Source organism: Sitophilus oryzae, unplaced genomic scaffold (genome assembly GCF_002938485.1).
Source record: "Sitophilus oryzae breed Bouriz unplaced genomic scaffold, Soryzae_2.0 scaffold_614_pilon_pilon, whole genome shotgun sequence".
Lineage (NCBI taxonomy): Eukaryota > Metazoa > Arthropoda > Insecta > Coleoptera > Curculionidae > Sitophilus > Sitophilus oryzae.
In genome coordinates this window covers 1423329-1449238 of record NW_022147212.1, presented here as the reverse complement: position 1 = coordinate 1449238, position 25910 = coordinate 1423329, and the positions used below count along the sequence as shown (strand labels likewise).

At 31.8% G+C, this 25910-nt stretch overlaps 2 protein-coding genes across 2 annotated transcripts; one reads left to right on the top strand and one right to left on the bottom strand.

Moving 5' to 3' along the window:
• Positions 1 to 5640: 5640 nt before the first annotated feature.
• LOC115887738 (UDP-glucuronosyltransferase 2B9-like) lies at positions 5641 to 19227 on the top strand. Its single transcript, XM_030907213.1, has 6 exons — positions 5641 to 5927; positions 6028 to 6413; positions 11113 to 11406; positions 11504 to 11726; positions 14408 to 14905; positions 19187 to 19227. Exons 1-6 carry the CDS (start codon positions 5777 to 5779, stop codon positions 19225 to 19227), a joined length of 1593 nt encoding a protein of 530 aa, XP_030763073.1. The 5' UTR covers positions 5641 to 5776.
• A 1155-nt stretch (positions 19228 to 20382) lies between these two features.
• On the bottom strand, positions 20383 to 20865 carry LOC115887736. The gene has a single exon (XM_030907212.1). The coding sequence runs from the start codon at positions 20863 to 20865 to the stop codon at positions 20383 to 20385; it is 483 nt and encodes a 160-aa protein (XP_030763072.1).
• Positions 20866 to 25910: the final 5045 nt, after the last annotated feature.

Genomic DNA, 25910 nt, shown 5'->3' with positions numbered 1-25910 from the left:
TTTTTGCGTTTTATTATGTATAATAAATTAATTATTCATTATACCGAGTGCGTCTCAAAAGTGGCTCACCCCTATAACTTTTTCATTTTTTTCAGATAAAAAAACGAAATTTGGTATTTTAGTATATGCCATAAATTAGGATTGATTGACGCATTCAATTGTTTTTAGTCAATTGTTGAACTTTTGATTTTTAAATGGCACCCTCGGTATTTTTTACTTTATTTGATAGAACATGGCACTCTGAATATAGTGAGATTTATTCAATATTGTATAATAATGAAATTAATATTATCAAAATATTACTTTTACAGAAAATTTAATTTATTGTAAAATAGTCTTGCTTTAATATTATTCTTACCTTAAAAGTTAACATATAAAAAATAAAGATAAGTATAGCGTGTTAAAAAATCGTATAAACAATCAAAGACGGCGTCCAGTTGCCTTGGAATTGATCGATCGCATTCCCCATATAATATTTCATACAAAATGACAGTAATCTTCATTTTCAAGCTATCCCTGACGCTATTTTTTTAGATCGTATGGTATTTTTCCCACAGACATAATAAATGCACTGTGTATAGTTTTAGATTTATAATTAAATTTATAAGTATTCCAAATATAAAATACTGCACACTTAATAATTTGTATTAGTACAGGTGTAACTAAACCATAATCAATCAAATTAATTAAAATTTCTAAGTATGAGATAAGGACATAATATGGAAGTGTTTTCGTTCGCATAAAAATAATCCGTATTTTAGCTGTACTTACTACAAGTGCGGATACACATCAGAAATATACGGAAGCGTAGAGCTGCCATCGCTAACACATCGTGGAATTTTTTTGTAGCAAAATTTACGCTTTTCCTGTAAATTTTACACGTTTTCTGTAAATTTACACTTTTTCTGTAAATTTAAAGATTTTCTGTAAATTTACACCTTTTCTGTCAATTTCTGCGTTCGTGGAGAGTGGTGGGTTATTCTATGAGTGGTTCCCATCGAACTCCGTTCTACGCTGGTTTATTTACAAAAGTCATAAACGGGCGATGGTTTTTGGACCAGCTTTTAACCAGATTATGTAACGTGAGTAGCCTATGCATCCTGTTATTCAAATTCCAAATGGCTTAAGTTTGTCATAACAATTGAAGGGGTGGCTACAATAACCAGGCAGCTCCATATTAATAAATTTGTGGGAAATCGAAAAAGAGCTGTTCGGTTTTTGCTGCAAACCCAGAGCAAGTCAGCTCCAGCTAACGTCGCTATTTATGTACTGTTATATTGAAAGAAACTGGTTGTTGCAGGAAACGATCGACCAATTTTTTTAAAGGGTATGCACATTAATAATTAATAGGGTAATTCATTAAAAATTTCATTTTCGAAAAAAAGTGGAGCTGCCTGGTTATAGCACATTGTCGCTGACCTAATGTAACTCCATCAGAATCCAAAATGCGTAACACTTCTCTGCAAACAGCTGTAGCCGTGTAGCTGACGGCTCACAATGGGGTATTTGACACTGATAGTTGATCGAAATTTTTTTATGTAGATCTTATATAAATTATTGCTATTTTCAATTAAAGAGGAAATAATATGAACAAAATAAAGGATAATTCGTCGATTCTAAAAAAAGAAAGAAAAATCACTGTTCCAGTGTTTCCACGGTCAGTGCCAGTAGTAATATCGCAACTACTACTACTAATGCTACGACTGATCCGCGAGCAATGCCCATACCACTAAATTCGCTACTAATGCCAAATTGTGCTATACTGCTAATGGCACTAATGCGATCGCTTTGTACACAACAATGCCATCGCGGTTTACACCTCGCATTAGTATATCACTGATTGGCAAATTAGAGGAAACCAAGAATGTTTTTCTCATTTTATCAGCAAAGTCGCAAAAAGGTGCAGTATTTTATTTTACTGTATGAAAGCCCAATGTTTACTAAGTAAAACGTATATAGACAATATGCTGAATTCTTCGAAATGCGCAACTAAATGTCTAAGTATAATAAAAATGTCACAAATTTAATCAAATTTTATGAACGCCTAACTTTTAGTTGCAAAAAAAATCGTTAGTATAGAGAATATCAAAATAAATAATACGTTTTTGTAGAATACATACCTGCAGCTTGCTGAGCCATTTTCAATCAAAACAATAATATAAACGTAAAAAGATCACAAGAACAACAACAATTTATAATTTTAACATAAAATTTAGCCATTTACCTCTTATCTGTGAGAAGTAACAACTTTGACGTTTCGTTGAAACAAATAAATGCAACTAAACACACCCATAGCAACGCCATTCATGGCAGAGATGATTTAACTTATCATTTATCTTTTTTTGGGAAATCTTAAACACATTTGCTTTTTCGAATTTCGATCACCTTTTTCATGCTAATACCCACCGTGCGGCGTGTCGAAATTTGCGCTTCCTAAAATCGTACCAGAATATCAATGTCCGGGTAAATATTTCCGCGTTTTTTTTTATATAAAACAAGTGTCGTCCTAAATTCCTTTGCAATTTACAGAAAAACTGTAAATTTACAGAAAATGTGTAAATTTACAGAATATCTGCAAATTTACAGAAAATGTGTAAATTTTCAGAAAAAGTGTGAATTTAGAATTTGCAGAAAAAATGGAAATTAACAGAAAATCTGTAAATTTTGCTAAAAATACTTTTCAGCGTTGGTATGGCAGCTCTACGGTTTCGTAAAAATATGTTTAGGTTTATATCAATAATGAATAATAAAGTGGCGTCCAACGAGTCCTGAAAGATTTCGACAGAACACATCGAAAAAATGAAAATACTATTTACATCTGTATTATTAAAATGACAGACGATAACTGTCATCGCAGACTAAAGTGAGTCTGTGCTGTCATATATCATTTCGTTGGACATACTTTATGTAATAAAAATATTTTTTGACGAGGTTTTCCTAAAAAAAAATGATTCATGTACCGTATGAAAAAAAACAGGCCTCAAACACGGCTGGGAAATCACAATCGATTTTAATTTTAGTAGGGTCAAGCGGCCTTAGACGTCATTTACAAAAAATTGAAATAAAAAATGTCAAAAATAAAAACTAATTCCCGAAAGAGTACGGGCCAAGTAAATTACATCTAGGGCTTGACCTCGTCAAAATTATTATCGATTGTCATTCCTCAGCCGTCTTTGACGCCGTTTTTTTTCGATAGTATGCTACTCTCAACAAACCGAATTCATAGATATGATTAACTAGGAACTAATTCAATTAATAATAAACAGAAGTACACAATAATTAATCACTTTCACCTAAAATCTCATCAATCATGTAAAAATAGAGTGGAGGATTGTTTGAACATCAATTTGACAAGTGGTTTCCTAATTTTTTTCAAAATTTAATCTATATTCTATACTGACGCGCTCTAAAAATTGTCTGGAGTAATAGACTATGTATTGTTATAATTCTTGTTTATATATTTATAATAGAAATTAAATATACGGAGTGATCATTACGATTAATACAATAATTCTTAAAAGAACAATTGACTGATTTATTTTGCCCTGTATAATCAAAGCAAGCCGCCATTAAGTAATTCTTATTATCGTTTGAGAATCTAGTTTTTCAAGTATTTAAAATCGATATATCTAATTATCTTAAAATAATCGCTATTAAGTTGAGATCTGAAAAGATAAGTATTTCCGTGATTTTAGAATATCTTGATAATACTTGATTTTTTCTTTAATTGATATGTAATGATCTTTTTATTCTTGAGTGATTTAAATTATTTTTATATGATCTGAAATTGAGAGAAGATACTTTTGAAAATTGGTTTAAATTTCTGGCTGAAGGGTATCTTTTCGGGAATAGCAATCGCTATCTCTATTTTCTTAAAATTAGACTTACGGTTTACTGTTTCGTGGATATATTACAGCATTTTGAATAAGCGACGTTTAAAAATCTGATATTTTTGCATAGTTTCACAAAACAATAATTTTACAAAATTGTTTTCAGATATTTAATCTTAAATTAAATTTTAACCATTATTCAATTTTGTAGTAAAAGTCCATGTATTTTCTTTTCAACTTCACTAAATACAGTGAACTTAAACTTCCAATATGTATGTTATATGCATAGTCTTTTCCTAGGAATGTGTATATCCGATACCTGATAAATATACCGGGTGCATCTCAAAAGTGGTTTACCGTTATAACTTTTTTATTTTTTCGAAATTCTGCGAAATTCTATGCCGCTCGAAGCAATTCCAAAAAATAACTGGTATGAAAAATCTCAGTTATTTCAACAACCATCGATAACGGACGGCAGTCGAGATACAGCGGAGTGGGAAATGCGCTACTGCGAACGTTGCTGCATCGGTCGATGGTCGTGTTGGGCTCGCAACGGGTTGGAGAATAACGTATAGAAAATAAGCAGTTATTTTCGATACATTGTTTTTAACCTGTTACGAGCATAACGGGCGGCAGTCGAGATAAGCGGAGTTGGAAATTAATAGATTTTTGGCGTGTCGGGCGATCGCGGTGTACGGTGGCGTTAGAATTTAATTATTTAATTTTTAATACATATATTTGCAAAAAATGTAACTAAAGGGTATTTTGCGTTTTCTAAAACGTATAGGTAGACAGTCTGAATTTATTTGAATAGTTTGAAAGTGATTTTGTTTTGTCGGATTTCCCAGTATTTTTTTGGCATCAATAATGCATCGTAAGTTAAAATAATTATTAATTTATAACTGAATTAAAGAAAATTGTCTTGATTAATATTCTGTTATTAGAATCGTTTTGAGCAAATTTATTTTACTAATTTGCTTTCTGCAAACTTATTTTTATATATTTATATTTACATTTTAGTTTTGTTCTGTAAGTTATTACTTGGTTATGAAGTTTCAGTTACTTATTTATTTTAATTAATTTTTTAAAATTTATATATTTATGTAATTTCATTGTCTTAAAAACCCTTCAAAGACAATACTTGCCTATCAGCAATAACGATATCAAGAAATTGTGAATGGTGATTAGAAATCTGATTTGTTTATAAATTTTATGTTTTAAGAACATTATTTTTTATTAGGAAATAAATATGAAGATCTTCAAGATTTCTGTATGCTCTGTTAGATGTTTAAGATTAAAGTCAAAAAATAACAGAAACCTGTTATTTTAAGCTGTTATATATAAATAACAGCAGCAGTTTCAACTGTTATTTAAAATTAACGTTTTTGTCCACCACTAGTGTAAACGGGGCTTAAATATACAATAGCAGTTTTTTTTTAGAATAAAATACTTAACATTCTTGGAGAAAAGAAATAACAGAAAATTTAATCTAATAAAATTTTGACAATCAATAATACCAAAGCAAAAATCTGTTACATACAATAAACAACTAACTGTTCCTGTCATATATTCTTTCGTTAGACAGATTATATTTTCAAAATTATTTAATTGAGGGTGTTTTACAATAGTAGCTTCTGCTGTCCTCGATTTTAACCAACAGTTATTTTGAGAGTTATTTTTTGGAAAATTCGTTTTATATTTCAATAATTGCGTTTTGACATTTGCTCTGTTTTCAAACTACATGTCCATGATGTCCATTTTTAGTGTAATATAACAAATTAAAAAATCCATCTTATTTAACACACTGTATTGTCTCTCCTGATCCGATTTATATGATTGTAAACGGCAATCTTTTCAAATACATAATCCCAGAGATAATATAAAAACAACAAAATTAATATTTACAAGTTTACTTACATTATCCACTTAATCCGCAGAACACAGTCATGCTACTGAAAATTTCACCGATTTTGAAATTAATCCTCTGTTTTTTCATTGGCCATTCTTACGGCGCTAACATTTTGGGAATTATACCTAGTGCTTCGTTTAGCCATCAATTAGCTTATATGAAATTATGGCAAGAATTGTCTTTAAAAGGTAAGTCTTGTAAATTTGTTAATTTTATTGTATTGTTTTATTTCAAATGTTTACTTACCAACTATAATCCTTTTTTTATTACTTTTTTATATACTTCTAGGACACCACGTTACTGTTTTAACTACAGATCCCCAAAGAAACGCCTCATTAGTCAACCTAACGGAGATCGATCTCAGCATTGGCTACCAATTCATCAAAGAAAAATATAATTGGTCGAAAATCATTATCGACCAAACCAATCCGTTTACTTTTTTGAAACAAATGTTGCACATGATGTACGAAGCTACGGATTTGTATTTGGGACTACCCGAAGTTCGTGATTTAATTCACGATAGGAATAAACGGTTCGATTTGGTGATGGTCGAAGGCATTTTTCCTGAATGGTTAATTTTCGGAGAAATTTTTAACGCTCCCACTGTCTCGCTGATGTCGCTTGAAGGCACTGTTCAGGTTCATAGAATGTTTCAAAATCCTACTAATCCTGTTGTAAGTATGTATTAATTTTTTTCGAACAATATACAGGGTGAATCTTAAATAAGTGCAAATATTTTTCGGGGTAGTATATTTCGATACAACCCTAAACAAGTCAATGAGGTTTTTTCGCGAAAACATTTTTTTGAAAATTTGGAATTTTTTGATTTTTTTTTTAATTTTTAGGTAAAAAACATAATATACATATATCTTTATAATATGGTGACATACGTAGCAGATTAAATTTACATGAAAGAAAACCCAGAAAGGATCGAGTGGTTTTCAAAATTTAAGCGAAAAATATATATTTTTTTTAATTTTTAAAGTAAAATATCTCCGTTATTTTGGACTTATTTGAAGAAAATATGTTTTTGTTATTGAAATCTACCGCCCCTGAAAATATTTGTACTTACTTAAGACTCACCCTGTATAGGGAAGAGTAGCCTAAACCCAAGGGGCAAACCGCTGCGCTGGTGGTATTTATTGGTACTAATTTGGTATTATTCGGTAATAAACTGGTATTATTTGGTAATAAACTGGTTTTATTTGGTATTAAACTGGTATTAAACAGGTATTTTGTTGGACATCTGGCAACGCTGGATTAAACGCACGTGGCGACGACGCCCGGGAAGCTGATTGCATCCTTTCTAGCCCATTTGCATCTAAAGCTAATATTGAAAAATATCTATATTTCTAGCCCCAAGTACATCTAAAGCTAATACTAAAAAATATTTGGAATCTAAAGGTGCTTTGATAAAATCATTTAGTTCTGGAAGTATTTCAGAAGATACCACTCTACATGTTTTGGAAACTGATTATACCCAAGAAAATAATATAGTTTCTAAAATACTAAAGCAATGGTTAAAGTCAAAAATTCGTGATGAGCTCTGGAGCACTCTAAACTGCAATAGTCTGTTTAATAACATTATTTTTAGCACATCAATTTTACTTCCAACTCTGAGGCACAACCAAAAATAACTTCATTTCTAAAAAAGCCTTCTACCGAGCCTTCTACGGAAAATACCGAGGAAATTACAGAGGCATGCAAACCCTCATGTAGCAAAATTGTACCGCCTAATCTAATATGTGAAGCTCCCTGCAATCAAAGAAATCCTAATGTAAAAATACTAGACTGCGTAATTATCCCCCCAACTAAACGAGCCTCGGAACTACCCTTATCAGCCGTCACTTTAGCCATACCATCCACAAGCAATAATAATTACCTCCCCGATGTTACCCCGTTACTACCATTATCAGCTGCCGCTTCAACCTTACCGTCAACAAGCAATAATTCAATTTGGAAGTCTACAAAATACAGCTGCTCGCAAAGGAATAAAAGAAAAATTGAAAAGTTTCAGTATAATCAACCTCTTATAACCAACTTTAGTTCGATATTAGAGAAAATAAATTCTACTCTTAAGGAAAATGGAGAAATATCGAAAGCTCTTAAGGAAACGATGATGGTTTGTCTAAATGAACCCGAGAATGAACCTGATGAGAATAAGCCAGAATCGAGGCCAGAATCAATGCCAGCAAACAAATTTTTAAACATAAGCTTAAGACAGACTTTGGTACTAATTTGGTATTTTTGGTTCTAATTTGGTATTTTTTTGGAAATAATTGGGTATTTTTGGTACTTTTTTCCCAAAATTGGTATTTATTGTACACCATTTTTGGCAGCGGTTTGCCCCTCGCCTAAACCGTATACGTTTTGCACAAAAGTTAATATAATAGCAACGATTATACAACTCCATGTATATTTTTTCTATATAGAAGGATGGGATTAATAAGTGATAATTATTTAAGTGATTATTGTTTGGTGGCCATATTGTAATTGTCATTTTTGAAATATTAATTCCGAAGTGATTTCTGTCAGTTCCACAAAATATCCCGTCAATTCTTATTACAAAATGGCAAAATGTTTAAGATAAGAAGGATATATGTACTTTATTTCGTTGTATAATCTTTTGAATACAACTCGATATTTCGGGATTACCCTCGGGATTACCTAATACTTTTACCTAACACTCAATGCGATACCGACTCCTCCTTCGGAGTCGTAGTGTTGCCGGGTAACGCATCTCGTGTCAGGTAAAAGTATTATTCGGTAATCCCGAAACATCTTGTGGTATTACATTCGATAATAGTGTCTTCTTCAAAATTCTTTCTAACAAAATTTGCAACCTTGTTTGATATATACAGGGCGAGTCAAAAATAAATGTTGTATTTTTCTTCACTATTTTAAATGGAACACCCTGTATTTTGTATCATAACCGGATAAGGTTTTGTTTAATTCTTTTGTTTTATTAAGCACTTCCTATACCTAATATCGATATTTAATGAGAAAATTGTTTTTTTGAAAATATAAGACAAGATCTGACTTTCGTCCTTTCAATAGTAGGCGTTTATCTTTAATAGTGTCATACCTATCTACTACAGTGTGGGCTATCTGTCAGATAATATTAAATATTACGTCTATTTACTAATCCACTTTTAAAGGCAGCTTCATCGGAAAATAAGATTTTAGTTAAATGCTCAATCTTTATGAACTGTATTAAGTTATGCATTGCAAAATTCGTTCTATTAGTAAAGTTATTTAGATTTTGATGTAGTTCCAATTGATAAAGATGATATTTATGTGTTTTTATAATTCTATTATTATTATCTATTAAGGTGCCTGGTGGCTTGCGTAGAGGTACAGCTCTCGTACAGCCGGCATTTCATCAGCCCACTATTTTTAATAAAACAAAAATAGTTTGGGTACCTAGGTCGACTCAGCCTTAAATGAGTACTTGGGATTCACAATCCTGAGGTAATAATAGGCGGCTGAAGCGTAGTGCTAGCCACATTACCTTCCTTGTATACCGAACGCCTCTAGCATGGCAAGCTGTACCTTGCTACTCCCAAGCCGTTAAACGTTATATACGGGAGCTATTATTATTATTATTATTATATAATGCTATTAACATTACTCTGAGAAACGTCCGCTTGAGCCGATAGTTCTCGAGAGGAAGCATTAGGATTTTCATCCTCTAATAATAATAATACATTCAGCATACTCACTTGATACTTCTTTTATAAATCTAACATTTTTTCGTATAATCCACATTGCCGGTACTATCAGACTTTTTTTTTTCGTTTTCATTTCTTAAATACGGATACTTGTGGTGTCCTTAATGCATATCTTTGATGGTAAATGTTTCTTGCTAAAATAGATACTTTCAGCTGTTCCAATACAATAAATAAAATTTATTAATTTGTCACATCAAAAATTGATTATTGAGTTAATTAAAAGGTTTTTATACTTTGTTGTAGATAGCTATGAGAGTTTTAATGATAAACGCCATTTATTGAAAGGTCGAAAGTCAGATCGTCTTATACTTCCAAAAAACACAATTTTCTCACTAAATATCGATTTTAGGTACAGAAAGTGCCTAATAAAACAAAAAGATTAAACCTTTCAAAAAAACAATTTTCTCATTAAATATCGATATTAGGTATAGGAAGTGCTTAATAAAAAAAAAGAATTAAACAAAACCAAATCAAACCAAATCAAACATTTATTTTTGACTCGCCCTGTATATATCAAACAAGGTTGCAAATTTTGTTAGAAAGAATATTCTATTATCGAATGTAATACCACAAGATGTTTCGGGATTACCTAATAATACTTTTACCTGACACGAGATGCGTTACCCGGCAACACTACGACTCGTTAGGTAAAAGTATTAGGTAATCCCGAGGGTAATCCCGAAACATTGAGTTGTATTCAAAAGATTATACAACGAAATAAAGTACATATATCCTTCTTATCTTAAACATTTTGCCATTTTGTAATAAGAATTGACGGGATATTTTGTGGAACTGACAGAAATCACTTCGGAATTAATATTTCAAAAATGACAATTACAATATGGCCACCAAACAATAATCACTTAAATAATTATCACTTATTAATCCCATCCTTCTATATAGGAAAAATATACATGGAGTTGTATAATCGTTGCTATTATATTAACTTTTGTGCAAAACGTATACGGTTTAGGCGAGGGGCAAACCGCTGCCAAAAATGGTGTACAATAAATACCAATTTTGGGAAAAAAGTACCAAAAATACCCAATTATTTCCAAAAAAATACCAAATTAGAACCAAAAATACCAAATTAGTACCAAAGTCTGTCTTAATTATATAATTATTTCCTTTCATTTCAAAAGGTGATGTTTTTTACCTTGCTTCTGAAAAGATCTTCTCTTCCGTTCCAAAAATCACTCGGTATAGTATATGTCATTATGGTATTTTTGAAACGGAAGAGAAGATCTATTCAGAAGCAAGGTTCAAATCACCTTTGAATGAAAGGAAACCACAAATGAAAGGAAATAATTTCTAGTTTCAGAAAAATACGCATCTTCAATTATATTCCCTCAAGCCATACAAAATGACTTACTATAAATCATCAAAAAAATTAGATACTTATTGATATGTATTAAATTCTTCAAGCACTTGTGCTACTTGAAAAAAAATCTTAGGGATTACTAATCACAATTATAAACTAAGATATTAGTAAGATTTTTTAGATGAGATGATTAGAGTCGATACGCTATAGGTACTTTCGCCTACGTTTTGTGTTAGCAAATTGATCTGTTTTAATCAAATTAAACAATCTTCTACCTAATTATGGTTAGCAACTGGTATAAACTGAAATAATATTTTTAAGGTTTATCCAGAAGTATATATACCTTTTGTCGGCCAACTTAACTTCAAGGAAAGACTAATTTCCACATTATTAAGTTGGATCTTTGACTACATAAAGTCTCAATACACATTAAGAAGACAAGGAGTTATAGACAAACATTTTGGGAACATGTCTGTCTCTATAGAATCTCTTACTTCAAAACCTAGTTTACTATTCTTATGTGTGAATCCAATTTTACTTATTCCACGTCCATATTCACCCAGAACGATTGTCGTTGGTGGTATGACTATACAGGATCCAAATAAACTTCCTCAGGTAAGAATTATAGAAACGTTCATAATTTTTTCTATTAAACCTTACTTAATGAATATCTTTAATATGTTTAAGTTCCAGAATTTTTTGTATATTTTAGGATGTACAGGAATTTCTGGATTCTGCTAAAAACGGTGCTATACTATTTAGTCTAGGAAGCAACGTTAAATGCGAGGATTTGGGAGAAGAAACAGTGACAAGCTTTTTAGAAGTCTTAAGTCAGCTTCCTTATAAAGTTATGTGGAAGTTTAATAATCGAGAAAACCGCATAATTCCGCACAATGTTAAAATTTATGATTGGCTGTTTCAACAGGATATTCTACGTAAGAAATAAAATATTCTCATCTCAGTTCTTATCATCTCAAGTTGTCCTTAATTCTTCAAATATGTTAAATATGTTTTATTAGTCGTAGCAACTTTAACATTCTTACAGATTTGGGACATCTGTACTATATAAAAATAACTTTAAATTGTAGCTTTTGGAGTTCTTGAACGATCCCACTCAATTTCAATAAATCTAATCATTTGGCTTATACATCGTTTGGCTACAAATCATGGAATAGTGTGAGTAACAGCGCTTTCAGATAAAGCGGACCGTCCGCGACTTCGAGCAAGTGCCATGAGTTTATATGAACAATATCAAATGGGTCGCGTATGCTCCGTCCGGATGATTTCGTCCGACGGCTGTCTTGAAAAAACACGACAGACGTTCCGCTCCATCTGAAAGCGCTGTAAACTGTAAATACAGGCCTGATCCAGATAACTATAATTTTTATTCACGGTCGGCAGTGCCTGACTTTGGGTACCCATTTTCGTGTGTACTATGGAGTGTAGAGGTGAGGGGAAATATCTTCGTACATTAAAAATGGTCATAAAAAAGGGAAGACTTAAGATGGTGCTGCTGTGGCAAAATCTTAAAATTTAAAATATGCGCTGAACATTTTTAGAACAGGAAATTATTCATAAGAGATAAATATTTGACGTGAAGGCGCGGGTTTCAAAAAAATACAAATTTTATTTTCACATGAAATAAATTATCGATTTTTATTCAGCAGCTATAGACTGGGCCTCTAATATATAAAAATAATTGTTTTATACTCTAAAAAATAAAAACAAAGCTTTTTTGGGTAATGTTCGGTTTTTTACTTTTATTTTCTTTTATCTTTTGATTTATGCGTCATTAGCGCCACTGTGGTTATTTGGTGAACCCTTGTTCTTCCAACTTTTGTGACCACTATTTCAAATAAAGTCCCATAAGGGATATTTAGTGTGTACGAAGAGAACAGTCGATATTAGGGTTTCTGGAACCGGGAATTTCGGTACCGCGCCTCTTAGGGATCGGGATTTCCCGTTATTTTCGGTACTAACTATTTTTTGTTTAATGATGGTGCAGTTTATCAACTAGAAAGCAAGTGATAGTTTTCCAAAGTAAAATTGATAAAACATTTAGATTTTTAATGAATATATCAAATTATTATTTAATCAGCCATGAGAAAATTAACATGAACACAAGCGTCAAACAACATAAACCAATTTAACTAAATTTGAGAAAAAAAAACTATATTTTTAAATTAAAAATGCAAATATCTATTAAAGCATAACATATTTCATAAATATATACATATATCACTTCAATAAATGCTAATAAAAATTATAGGAATTTTAAAAGGAAAAAGAAGCAAGAACAATAAGAAATACGATCATTTCTTATTAAGGAGAGTTTGATTTCGACCGCTAGAAAGTATTAAAGGACTAAATCACCTAACAAAATTGTTAAGTATTGTTATCGAGGCCTGAATGAACCGGGAATTAATTTCGAAACCAGGTTCTGTGATGGCCAAAAAGATCTGTGAATTCCTGGTACTTTCAAATCAGGAATTTCCCGGTTCTGAGCCCTAATTAGGAGTATTAATTAGGGATTCTGGAACCGGAGCTGTTTTTCGGAACCGGGAATTTCGGTACAATGCCTCTAAGGAGCCGGGATTTCCCGGTCTTGTCGGTACCAGCAAATTTTTGTTCAATGATTGTGCAGTTCGTCAATCAGCAAGCAAGGAATGGTTTTCAGAAGTAAAACTGATAAAAAATTGAGTTTTAAATATCAAATTATTAAGTAATCAGTTATGACAAAATTAACATGAACACAAGCAAAGAAAAAAATATGGGTAACTTAAAATTTACATCAAACAACATAAATCAATTTAACTAAATTTGAGAAAAAAAAACTATATTTTTAAATTAAAATTGCAAATACCGATAAAAATCTAACATAAATATAACTGATACCATTTAGCAACATTATATTAAATAATAAAATAATATCTTTAAACTTCAATAATTGCTAATAAAAATTATAGGAACTTCAAAAGAACTTCAGAAGTAACAACAATAATGTAGTGTCACTACTTATTGTTGTGAACATACATTTAATATGGTTATATGTATATGTATATTCGACAAATTGTATAAAATATTATTTTTACCCTTATTCTACGGCTATGCCTAAAGAATTTAAGGTACGAAAAATACCATCAACATTATTATTCTTCTCAGAAAGATGGGTGATGCAAATAAACAGAACCATTCCCAATACTTTTGGTACCGGATTTCCGGTTCTGAACCCTTTTGATGGTTCGCCAAAGGCTCCGGAAAAAACGGAGACAACGTCGTCCGGCTGGGCATAGGCTCGGCTCGAAGCTCAGACCCCGTCCCAATATGACGAGTCAGCCTCAAATCCGCTTGAGGTTGACTCGTCTCGGGTGTCTCTCGCACTCGTCTCGACATATTTATACGCAGCTTAATACCCACCCAAGACTCTTTATTGCCGACAGGGTATATAATTCTAGTATAATCACCGAACATTAACTTAATAAAGTTTAGTATAATTTTTGTAGTCAAACGATGAATACATCTTTTGTGTCTTTAAAATTCACAATTAGTAATAATAAAAAATTGTGACTACTTATTATTGTGACTTGTTTTATTTCATTCATATCATTTATTTTAGGTCATCCAAATGTAAAACTTTTTATCAATCAAGGTGGAGTCCAGAGTCTAGAAGAAGCAATCTTCTTCTCAGTGCCTCTAGTCGGTATTCCTGTCTACGCAGACCAGGAGAGCAACGTGAAACGACTACAACTCAAAGGCGTTTTGAAAAGAGTCTCCATCAAGCCAAGACTGGATCCCAAAGAGTTTAAAAACGCCATTTTAGAAGTTATGTCTAACCAGACGTATGTCGATAACATGAAGAGATTGAATGAATTGTGGATGGATCAGCCAATGAACGGGATAGACAAAGCAATATGGTGGACGGAGTACGTTATCAGGCACAAAGGTGAAGTGGATCATATGATTAATAAGGCTGAGATCAATACACCGTTTTATCAGTTTTATTTACTCGATATTTTTGGATTAATATTTATTTTATGTTTTACTCTACTTTCTTTGACTGTTTTTTTGTGTATACGATTTTTAAGATGTAGCTTTAGAATAGCAGCCTATTTACGTAAAATTAGATATATTTTAACTAAAAAAAGAAAAATTTCTTAAATCAAATTAATATTCTTTACTATTATTTTTTATATTTATATATTTTTCTAATATAAAATGATTTTTTTAAAAAAGTTTTTTTTTTATTTTAATATTCTTAGAACATAAACACTTAAGCCCTGTCTACAAATAACGTTTGCGCGTCTACCCAGTCTACACATGTTAGTTTAATCTATTCAGTCAAAACGTTCTTTCACTAAATTTTTATGCAAAACTTTTATTAAAAAACGGTCCGTTTTACTTCAACTGTATTAACCCTCAACTGGCGTGATGAATTTTCGTACCGCTTATGGCGTACTGGGGTCCCACGATTTTATAAAAAGCTTGTTATTTTAACACTGTTTACAATATATTCAAACTTGTGAACAAACAATTTAATTAATTTTCAACAAATTAATAAGAACGGACACAAAAATCAATTAAAACGCATTTTTTTAGTAATTTTTGACAACATAAATATAACTTGGCTAAGAAACCCATACAAATTAAAAACATATATTTTATGATTTTACCGTATTAGCACGGCATATAAATCACACGGCAGGCTAACTCTCTTTGGCGGGAACGCTACGCGCATACCGTCGCGCTCGCCGCCATTAGGGTTTCCATCAACAGAAAGTAACCAGTGTCGTAGTTTCTTTCATCGACTGCGCACACTTTCGGCTGATTCGAGTCAGTAGCGTACGGATTAATTTATTTTGTTTATTTCTTGAGTTATATTTTATAGTTGTTGTTTTATTTTTGTTTATTGTGTTATATATTTGGTTTTTCTAGTTTATTTTCGTTTCTTGTGTTATATAATTTATTTTTGTTTTTCTGAACATTTTTAAATCGTTAATTTTTATGTGTTTTTAAAATGCCTAGGCGAAGTTGTGCAGCAAAAAACTGCCCGAGTAGAGGACTAAACTGCAATAAAAGTTTCTTTCTGTTTCCTAGAGATCAGATTAGGTATATATATACCATAGATTTAGGAAGAACAGATATCACATTTTGCATTTTAACCCGATCAAACAATCGGAGGTTGACTACGTACTGTAAAAACCAACTGAGATAGAGAAGGCGACATTGCCACATCTCAAATTTGCGCCTATCTACTTAGTTTGATTTGCAGAAAAGGTGAATTTAAAACCTTCACCGGATATCAATAAATCTCAATTTCTTAATTAAATTAATAGTTTATTTTTAAAGAAGCATGCGTAATAATATGTTATTAACCAGACGATATATGCGTTACTATTAAAGGACATGTTTACTGTTAAATGTGCTGAAACGTCTAGAACTATTGGCAAAGTCGCTGCTAGTCTTCCAGAATGAAATGAGCCGTCCGTCCCACCAGCCCTCGCGACGGCCCTTGGTCCGTTATAGCGTACTACGTTTAGCTTACGGTGTGTTTGAAGTCGGAATCAAGTCCGAAGTGAACTTTTCAGTGTTTTTCAGTAGTTTTTGCTTTTGTTTAACGTACTTTTGAATCTGCGAATTTTCAATATGGTACGACAGTGTCAAATGTGTGGAAAAATAAGCTCAAATTACCCGAATTTGTCTTTTCACAGGTAGGTATTGTTTCCGCGCGCGCCGTAATCGCCGTACATAGGCGTCCCACAAGGGAGCCTCTCACAATTAAAATAATTTCTAATTATATTTGTTGAATTTTGAGCTATTAAAACAAGAACGTAGTAGCCGGTAATTGAATTATAATTCGTCTCAATTACTACTTAACTGTTGTAGATAATAACAAATTTGAATATAAACGTTGCATTTGAAACTTTATTATAAGCCAGAAAGTGACTTTTTTTTGTTAAAATTGCATAATATTTTGGTCATTATATACGATATTCTAAAGAAATTTTGCTCAACAAATAAACAAAGGTGTTTACCCGCCCTTTTTTACATTTTATTGCATTTTTATATCTGCCCCTTCGGCCTCGTTTAAACAATTTTTTACCACCGTACAAATACCTCTTCCTAGAGTTATTTGTACGGTGTGTTTACCTTTTTTTTAGAATGGGACGAACTGTAAATAATTCTTAGGCTACTAGTTTTATACATACCTATATACAGAATGACCCAGGACTCCAAAAAAGCTTTTTACCTATTACATTTTAGGTTTGTAATTTTTATTTCAATTTTTTACATAAGATGGGGGCCATTGTAACGCACATTTTCAAAATATTTTTGTCAACATACAAGGTGATTCTGGGGGCGATTCAAACCGCAATACATATATGCTTAATACAGTTCATGAAGATTGGGACATTTAATTAAAATTTGATTGTCTGATGAAGCTACCTTTAAAAGTAATGGATTTGTAAATAAACGTAATATTCATTATTATGCGACAGAAATCCCATACTGTAGCACACAGATTTGATACTTTTAATGATAAATGCCTTCTGTTGAGAAACTAAAAAGGTAATTGCCTCTCGTATCAGAGCCATCATAATACAAGAAGAAGACCGAAAGTCAAATCTTGTCTTATATTTTCAAAAACACAATTTTCTCATTAAATATTGGTTTTAGGTATAGGAAGTTATTAATAATACAAGATTAAACAACTATTATATAGTACTTTACAGGAAGCTATCGACTGCGAACTAACTAAATCGTTACTAATTACTAATTTTAAAAAGTTCTTTTTAAGATCAAAAAAGGTAAAACTAAAACCTAAATTATCATTTGAGATTAAACGGGAAGTTCTAAATAATGTTGCCTATTCTAAACAAGAAAAAATTATTTATAAGTTTTATAACATCTCTAATTAAATTTGGACGAAAATAATATTTCTGTTTGCTGTAGATAATTTTCTCAGGGAAAATACGTAAATAAAAATTACTTTTTAAGTCAAAAAAAGTCAAAAGGACAAGTTATTCCAAAAAAGGACTGTCCTTTTCAAAAAAGGACAGGTGGCAACCCTAGGTATTTCTGGAATGGAAATTTAATGGCAAATCTACAACTTTAGTTTGAAAATATGTTCCGGCCACCTATGTTTACAAAAATGTCTAAAATGTGCTTTACAATTGCCTCCATATTCTGAAAAAAAAATTGAAAGAAAAGTCACCAACCACAAACCTAATATAGAACTGTTTCGGAAACCTGAGTCACCCTGTAAATATTCAAAAGTAATTGAAAGTTTATATAGAATTAACTGAAAGTTTAAATTGAAAATCGACGTTGGAGCGATTTTCGAAAACTACCTATTAATGTTTCAACATAAGTATATGTGGGATATTAATTATATTATTATATTAGACCTTATAACAAAACTCATCTGACGAAAAAGTGTTAATGTAGTATATTAATATGGAGTAAACATTTTACTAATTACTTTACTTTTACTTTACTAATTAAATTCGTTCCAAAAAACGATACGCCACTGGCCATTAGAACAATCCAAATGCGCCTATTTTAGTTGTCCTTGTTTGACACATTGGAATGTTTGATACACTACCAACGAGTATTTATGAATGAGATGTTCGGTCTATATTTATAATGTCTTTGATATATACATATGTGATTCATTATTTTAACATATTTTAGTTAAAAAAACAGTAGTATACATATTAGGACATTCAGCTAAATAGAAAGATCTAATTAAAAATATACAAGTTCAGCATCTATATTAAATGTTAACAAACTTATATACAGGGTGAGTCTTAAATAAGTGCAAATATTTTCAGGGCTGGCAGATCTCGATAAAAGAAACATATTTTCTCCTTACTTTCTCAAATAAATCCAAAATAACCGAGTTATTTAAGTTTAAAAAAAAAATGTTTTTTTTTAAATCTTGAGTTGAGAGCCACCGGATTTTTTCTGTATTTGCATCCCTTTTAGTGCCGCAACCATAGAGTAAAGCCGTAACTATGGTAATATCAGAGATTAAGAAATTATACCGTGGGAAAATTTGCGGTGAACAGGCAGTTCTAAAAAGTTTTCGAAAAATATACAGGGAAGTTAAAAGAAAATGCATGATTTTCAATATCTTTTTTTAGCGAAAAAAACTCATAAACGTGTTCCTGGGGTCGAAATATACCACCCCTGAAAATATTTGCACTTATTCAAGACTCACCCTATATGTATATAAAATATTAGCAAGATTAAAATGTTAAATATTTAGTAAAATTTAGTGTTGTATCTAGACATTCAACATTAAATTTAAAAATAATTATATTATTAATTTAAATAAAATTATAAAAATAAATAAAATGAGTATATCGAAAATAAGTTAACAATACATTTTTAGGGCAAGAACATGGGCAATTGCAGCTAACGGAGAAGACTTGATTGAAGATATAAATAAGGCCCACAAGTACAGGTTGTGTTTTGTTCACTTTGAATTTAAAATGTTTACCAATTCACTTTGTAACCGTATAAAATACAATGGTACCTACTTTGTTTCCTGCCATGAAAAAAATAGAAGTTTCTCAAAAAAAATTGTGGATTTATTAATTTGTGAAATTTGAATATTAATATATAATTTGAATATTAATATGTTATATTATAACGCCCATTGATGGGCATAATTTGTACGTAGCCTCTTTATATTGTTCAATAAATATTTTATTGGTATTTTTTTAATTCTTGTTTGTAACTCCTGGCATGTTTTTGTTAGTTGCATGTTTTTTAATTTTAATTGTCTATTCTCTACAGTGAAATATTTAATTGATTTTTTTCATTATTACTTTTCGAGAAGTATGCGCGGTTAACGATTCATTTGTTTGGACAAAAGTATTGTTTAAATAAGATTCAGTTACAGTCAATTACAGTATTTTTTTAATACGACCCTGTCGTATTTTCTGAGAAATTTTTTAATACGTTTTAATCCGGCCCTGACTAGGAAACCATAATGGCGCCGACAAGGTCAAATTTTATAGAAATTCTAAACAATGGAATCTGAGTAGAGTTGGCGTGCCGATTGTTTTATGTGCCGTGGTATTAGTACAAACAACTGAAATGTGAAGCTAAAGTAATAAACATAAATTATTTTCAACAAAACTGCAAACCTTGAATGTACATAACTTTATCAAATACAGTTCATGCTAATATAGGATCTGCATTTGACGCACATGGTTCGTGCACATTTGATTTATGGCATTTTTTTGTCATTTCTTCGTTGACATATGGTTGACATATACCACATCCCTTTCTTTTCTGGCATTGATTATTCAATTTTCTCTCTTCTATAACTAAGAGATTCAGAATCGGAGTTATGGTTACTCTTCGGAGAAAAATCAATGTCTCGATGAGCTTCATCTCAAGCCTCATTAAATTCATCAAACCACTCAATTAATGCGTCCTCAAAATTAGCGTCCCAGTGAGGCACACATTTTAGACTACCCACCATCCTAATAACAAAACCTTCTTGGCATGGTGGTGCCACACAGACCCCAATGAAACTTTAGCTCCCGCTGGTAGGAACAATATATATTATAAGTCGGTTCAGAACGTTCTACGACGTTTTCCGACACCTAACCTCCACTCTTGTCTATTTAGCCAGAGATCATCAGGTATTTCTCCATTTTCTAGTTCTTTATCCACACCCTCCCTCCAGCTTCGTCGCGGCCTTCCTCTTTTATTTCTGCCTCGAGGTGTCCACAGTAAAATTTGTTTTGGTATTCTGTGATCGGGCATTCGTTGCACATGACCAAACCATATCAGTTGTTTTGTTCTCATGTCGTCCACAGTTGTGTGTTCTACTCCCATAATCTCCCTTACTCTGTTGTTGGTTATTTGTTCTCTTTTCGATTTTCCAGCAGATCTCCTCCAGTAATTCATTTCGGTCGCTAATAGCATGTTCTCTGTTCTGCTTTTCAACTGCCATACTTCGCTTCCGTAAGTTATTATGCTTTTCACTACCGTATTATATATATTCTTCTTATTAGCGTTCGAGATTCCTTGATCCCACAGTACACCATTCAACATAGATAGACAACAAGACTATGTTCTCTTGTGGCCCCCCTACAGTCATACATTCAGTTTTGGTGATATTTACCTCCAACCCCCATTTCTTATACTCCTCTATCAGCTTCCTTGCCATATTCAGGTAGGAACAATACTTGTTAAAATCAAGTGCGCCTTTAACAGTTGCATATTGGTACCCTAACTTAAAGGTAAATGGCGCGGCGAGGCCTAATTCTTAAACGTAAACATTTTACAGATGTTTAAATAGTGCTTGGGGTCCGTTAGACCCCACCACGCCAGTTGAGGGTTAAGACGGAAGCCGGTCTAGGGAACTGACGGGATCATTCAGTTTTAGAACGCAACGCAATGCAAAGCAAAGCTGACAGATAAAACGTAGATAATAGTAAATGTTAAGATAGTATGAACAGAGACAATGGCCCAATTCCTTCCAGCTCTCTGTTCCTGCTGCTCTAGAAACGGTAACTAATTTTTACGCTCGGTTAGTTTTGACTTCCTTGGCTAGTTTTTGCCACTCCCACACAGAACCAACTGAGCGAGTATATAAACGCTCAATTTGTAGATATTAGTTTAGTTTTAATCATCTGCTGATGATGCTAACATGGTTAGCGAAACGCGCGTGCAGTGTAAAAGTAAAAGTGTTTTGGTGATTTATAGTTTTATGTTGCTGCAAAGATACTAATAGGTTAACATAAAAAGGATGTCACTCTGATTGCATGCTTATCTCATTCTAGATTATTTTAGATAAGAGATTAAAATTTAGGCCATTAAGATATAATATTGTAGGAGAAAAGTTAATCTAGAATTATTAGTAATGATTTGAAAAATAGTAATTGTCCATATTTTATTATTTTAATGAAATATTTTAGATTTCGTAGATAAACACTCAATATTCTATATAGAAAAAATAGGTAGATATTTTTATTTTATTAACATCTTAAAAAAAATCCTCTGCCATAAATTTTGATTCTAAATCAAATGGTGATACTGAAAAATTATTTGGAAAAGCGGAAAGGGTAGTTTCTGCAAGGGTAGGGGGTTGTTTCGTGAATAACTTTTTTGAGGTTATTTTTTTTGCAACGTGGGTTCATTTTTTGGAAACTACATACTTTTTCCTACAAAAAAGGTACTCTTGTTGCACATCGCCCAGAGCGATGGTTTTCGAGAAAATTGAAGGCAAAGGGTTTGCTATGACGGGTTGCTAACTGGTTAATCAACATAAACTTATGAAAGTTATGGCGGTTCAAAAGTAACCAAGTAGTTATTAAATAATTAATTGAAAAATCAAAATTTCATGATTTTTAAAACACTTTATTTGCTTTAAAAACGAAATAATCTTTTTTGGTTTTAAAAAAATTTGGTTTTCTCAGTGCCGATTAATAGGTACTGAAGAGCAACTACGGCAACGCATTATTGACTGTTCCAATGAAATTCGGTCAGCAACAAGGATATTCCACAGGGTACGCAGATCTGGAGAAGAAGATCAGATGTCTACATTGAAATGAATGGTGGTCACTTTGAACATTTACTATGAATGAATTAAGGAATGCATTATTTTAATAAGGAATTTTGGTAATTGGATTATTTCGTTTTTTAAAGCAATAAGATGTTTTAAAAATCATGAAATTTTGATTTTTCAATTAATTATTTAATAACTACTTGGTTACTTTTGAACCACCATAACTTTCATAAGTTTATGTTGATTAACCAGTTAGCGACCTATCAGAGCAAACTCTTTGTCTTCAATTTTCTCGAAAACCATCGCTCTGGGCGATGTGCAACAAGAGTAACTTTTTTGTAGGACAAAGTATGTAGTTTTCAAAAAATAAACCCACGTTGCAAAAAAATAACTTCAAAAAAATTATTCACGAAACAACCCCCTACCCTTGCAAAAACTACCCTTTCCGCTTTTCCATATAATTTTTCAGTATCACCATTTGATTTAGGGTTAAAATATATGGCAGATTATATTTTTTCGAAATTTTATCTCGTTCTTTAAGCCTACAATTTTAAAACAACCGTTTTTTAAATTCACCCTTTCAGTGCCTCTAACTCCCTTAATATGCATTTCCGCCCTATACTTATAGGAACTTTCTTTACTATTTTTAGGAGTACTATCGCCCCCCGATTTTTTTACACAATTTCAATGACACCCTGTATATATTTAAAGCCTTGTCTACACATAACGGTTTATCTTACGTTTTGACTGGCAGGTAAAATGGGAAGACCGTCTAGACATAACTTATTTACGTGTGAGGGATTAAGGACCAGCGTACACATACACACTGGAAGTTTTACCTGTAGTTTTAGATTAGTTTTTGGTAAGGACCATGGAAAAAGCATTGATTTTGTGAATTATAGCATTTTGTTTTAATTCACAGATTGAAGTTTGAATTTTTCTTTCGAAATTTTCTCCGACTCGTTAGACAAACTTACGCTTATACTTATAATAACGCACAGTAAGGTGAAAATCATACATCATTAATGGCATTTTCCCAAAGAACTCAAATGTTAAAGGCAGAGAATACATTTTTTGTAAGATCTTACCAGAACATCATTAATATTGTTACGTTTTTCGTCGGTTCCGTGTGGATAGAAAGTGTCAATTTATTTAAACACTATTTATTTAACACTAATAAACAAAAACAATAACGATAAAAGACTTAAAGAACTATTTACAAACGATTTACAACTATTTATCTAGAAAGAATTTATTTTTGAATTTTAGCACGTCAACTGTACTCGTCTATTTGTGTCTGCCCTCTTTAGGCCCCAGCCGCCGGCTTTTATACCCACAGCTAAAGATTTCTCGAATAGTCCATAGATCGTCAGGTGCATAGAGCAGGTTTCGATTGTTCTCGTATGTACTACTCCATTCCAGTGGAACTCGATTCTTCTCGAAACTTCGAATGAATAATTACGGTGTCTATTCTTTATTGCGATGTTAAGGTCATCTGAGGGCGGGACATATAGTTAGGTTAGGTCGAGTCCACACGGGTCCGCAACAATATGAATTTTTCGAGTAAGTGCGATACATCATTGGTTTTGCAACCTTATTGATCTTGAAATCCACAATAAAATTCCACAGCCGATTTAAAAAAAGAAAGTTGATGATATCAGCTCACAGACGAACACAGAGACAAGAAAAAATATAGCAGTGAGAATGTAAAATTTATAGTTATAAAAAATAAAAATAAAATTGCGAATCTTCGTTTTTTTTTCAAAAAAGTATTCGAAATTTAAGGTAGCAGAAGTTTTAAGATGGCAACTCTTGTAGTTTCCGAAATCACAATGATGAGGTTCGAATTTCGGACACCCTGTATAATAAGCTTTAGTACAGGGCGTAGAATAAAGTTGAAAAATAAAATCGGGAGACTGGTTTCAAGCAACTTCTCAAGATTCATAGAATGAATCGCTACTATTTAAGAGTGTATGGTTTTTAAATTCTTAAGCATTAGCGTAACTAGCAATTCATTCTGGAGGGGCCTAGGGGTGATTCTAGGGGGACGAAGGCTTTTGTTTTTTAAAAAACGAATAATAATTATAATAAAAAATAAACACATTTTTTGAATAAAATGTTTACATGAATTTCTCTCTTAATCAATTTGATGGACTTGGTTATCAACACGTGTTCCCATGTTCCCATGGATTATACTCTCAGATAAGATTTTCTCAGGTAAGATTTCGACAGACGATGACAGAAGAAAAGCAGATGACGTCCCATACCAATCTATTTATTTTACTAAAAAAAGTTTCTAATAATTTTTAAGTTAACTATGGATGGGTTTAAATATAAATTCGTCATGTGTCGTCACTTGTTGTTTTTAACCAGTTTTATTGGTTTATTTCAAAAATGAACGTATTTGAATTTTATTGGTTTGACGGAACGATGAACGACAAACGGACGCCGATGCGTATGAACTCGCCTTTAGATTTTTGACGTTTGTCAAAGTCTTGCCAAATTATAGGTTATAATTTTGTGACAACTTTTGTCAAATACCCTGCGTTTTGAAAGATGATCCATTTTGATTCGTGTTATTTCGTGTGTTTTGTGTCTTTTGAAGTCAAGTGGAGGAAAAATCGAGTGAAAATTAACTGTAGAACCCAGAGCACAGTTTATGGTTAATACTCGCTGCCCAAGCAGAAAGTCTTATACAGATACACCAATAAAGTTACTATCAATAAAGTTCGTATACCATCTCGTCGTAGATAAGTGCATCTCGAATATGGTAGAAGGACCATACTAAACACATACTAAAACTGGAGTAGCTGTAAAATATCGACATCGCACGATAGGTAAATAATGGATTTTAGTACTGCAGAAAAATAATGTCAAAAGGTACTGGTTTAAAAAAAAATAAGATGAAAGTTAATTAATCAACCTGTGAGGTATAAAATTTGGTAAGTGTTATTCTTAATAAATTAGTTTGTTTTATTTATGTTGTTTTATTTATTCCTGCGAATATTACAAATTTGTATTTGTACATAAGTTATATTGATAAATATAATCATAAATGCGGGAAGTTTCATAAAGCTTGAAAGTAAGAAATAGTTCTTTTTTATATTTTTTGATATGTGGTGTCTTGTTTTTGTTTGTTTTGTATTAACACATACCGTTTTTTATTAAATAAAATAACTCGATTACATTTTTTCAGTTTTGTACAGTTTTTTTCACAATATTTTGAAGTTACTAATCAGTCAAATTTTAAATACATATTACATATATTAATTTCCTGCTATGCGTTCCAGTTGTACCAACTTATTTCTTTGTAAAATAAAATAAACTACTTTGAAATTAAAATGACAGACACATCACTGTCAAGGATCTTCTCGTTGGCCAGACTATACTTAAATATCTACAAATTTTGTAAGACAATAAAAAGCTAACACACATTTTTTTAAACACAACAAAATAATATTATCTAAACAAAACTAGAAAAATTAATGGAGTGTGCCCAACCTCATAAGGGGTGGGCATAGCAATCCCGGGCCCCCACGCCCGTTGTTACGCCAATGCTTTTAAGTAGAAAAAGAAATAAAAAAAATAC

Bases quoted from the DNA above. Each gene is read 5' to 3' on its own strand.
- LOC115887738 (XM_030907213.1), top strand. From the start codon at position 5,777: ATGCTACTGAAAATTTCACCGATTTTGAAATTAATCCTCTGTTTTTTC. The intron at 5,928-6,027 runs GTAAGTCTTGTA...ATATACTTCTAG, and splicing joins GCAAGAATTGTCTTTAAAAG to GACACCACGTTACTGTTTTA. The intron at 14,906-19,186 runs GTAAAATTAGAT...ATACATTTTTAG, and splicing joins TAGAATAGCAGCCTATTTAC to GGCAAGAACATGGGCAATTG.
- LOC115887736 (XM_030907212.1), bottom strand. From the start codon at position 20,865: ATGTTGAATGGTGTACTGTGGGATCAAGGAATCTCGAACGCTAATAAG.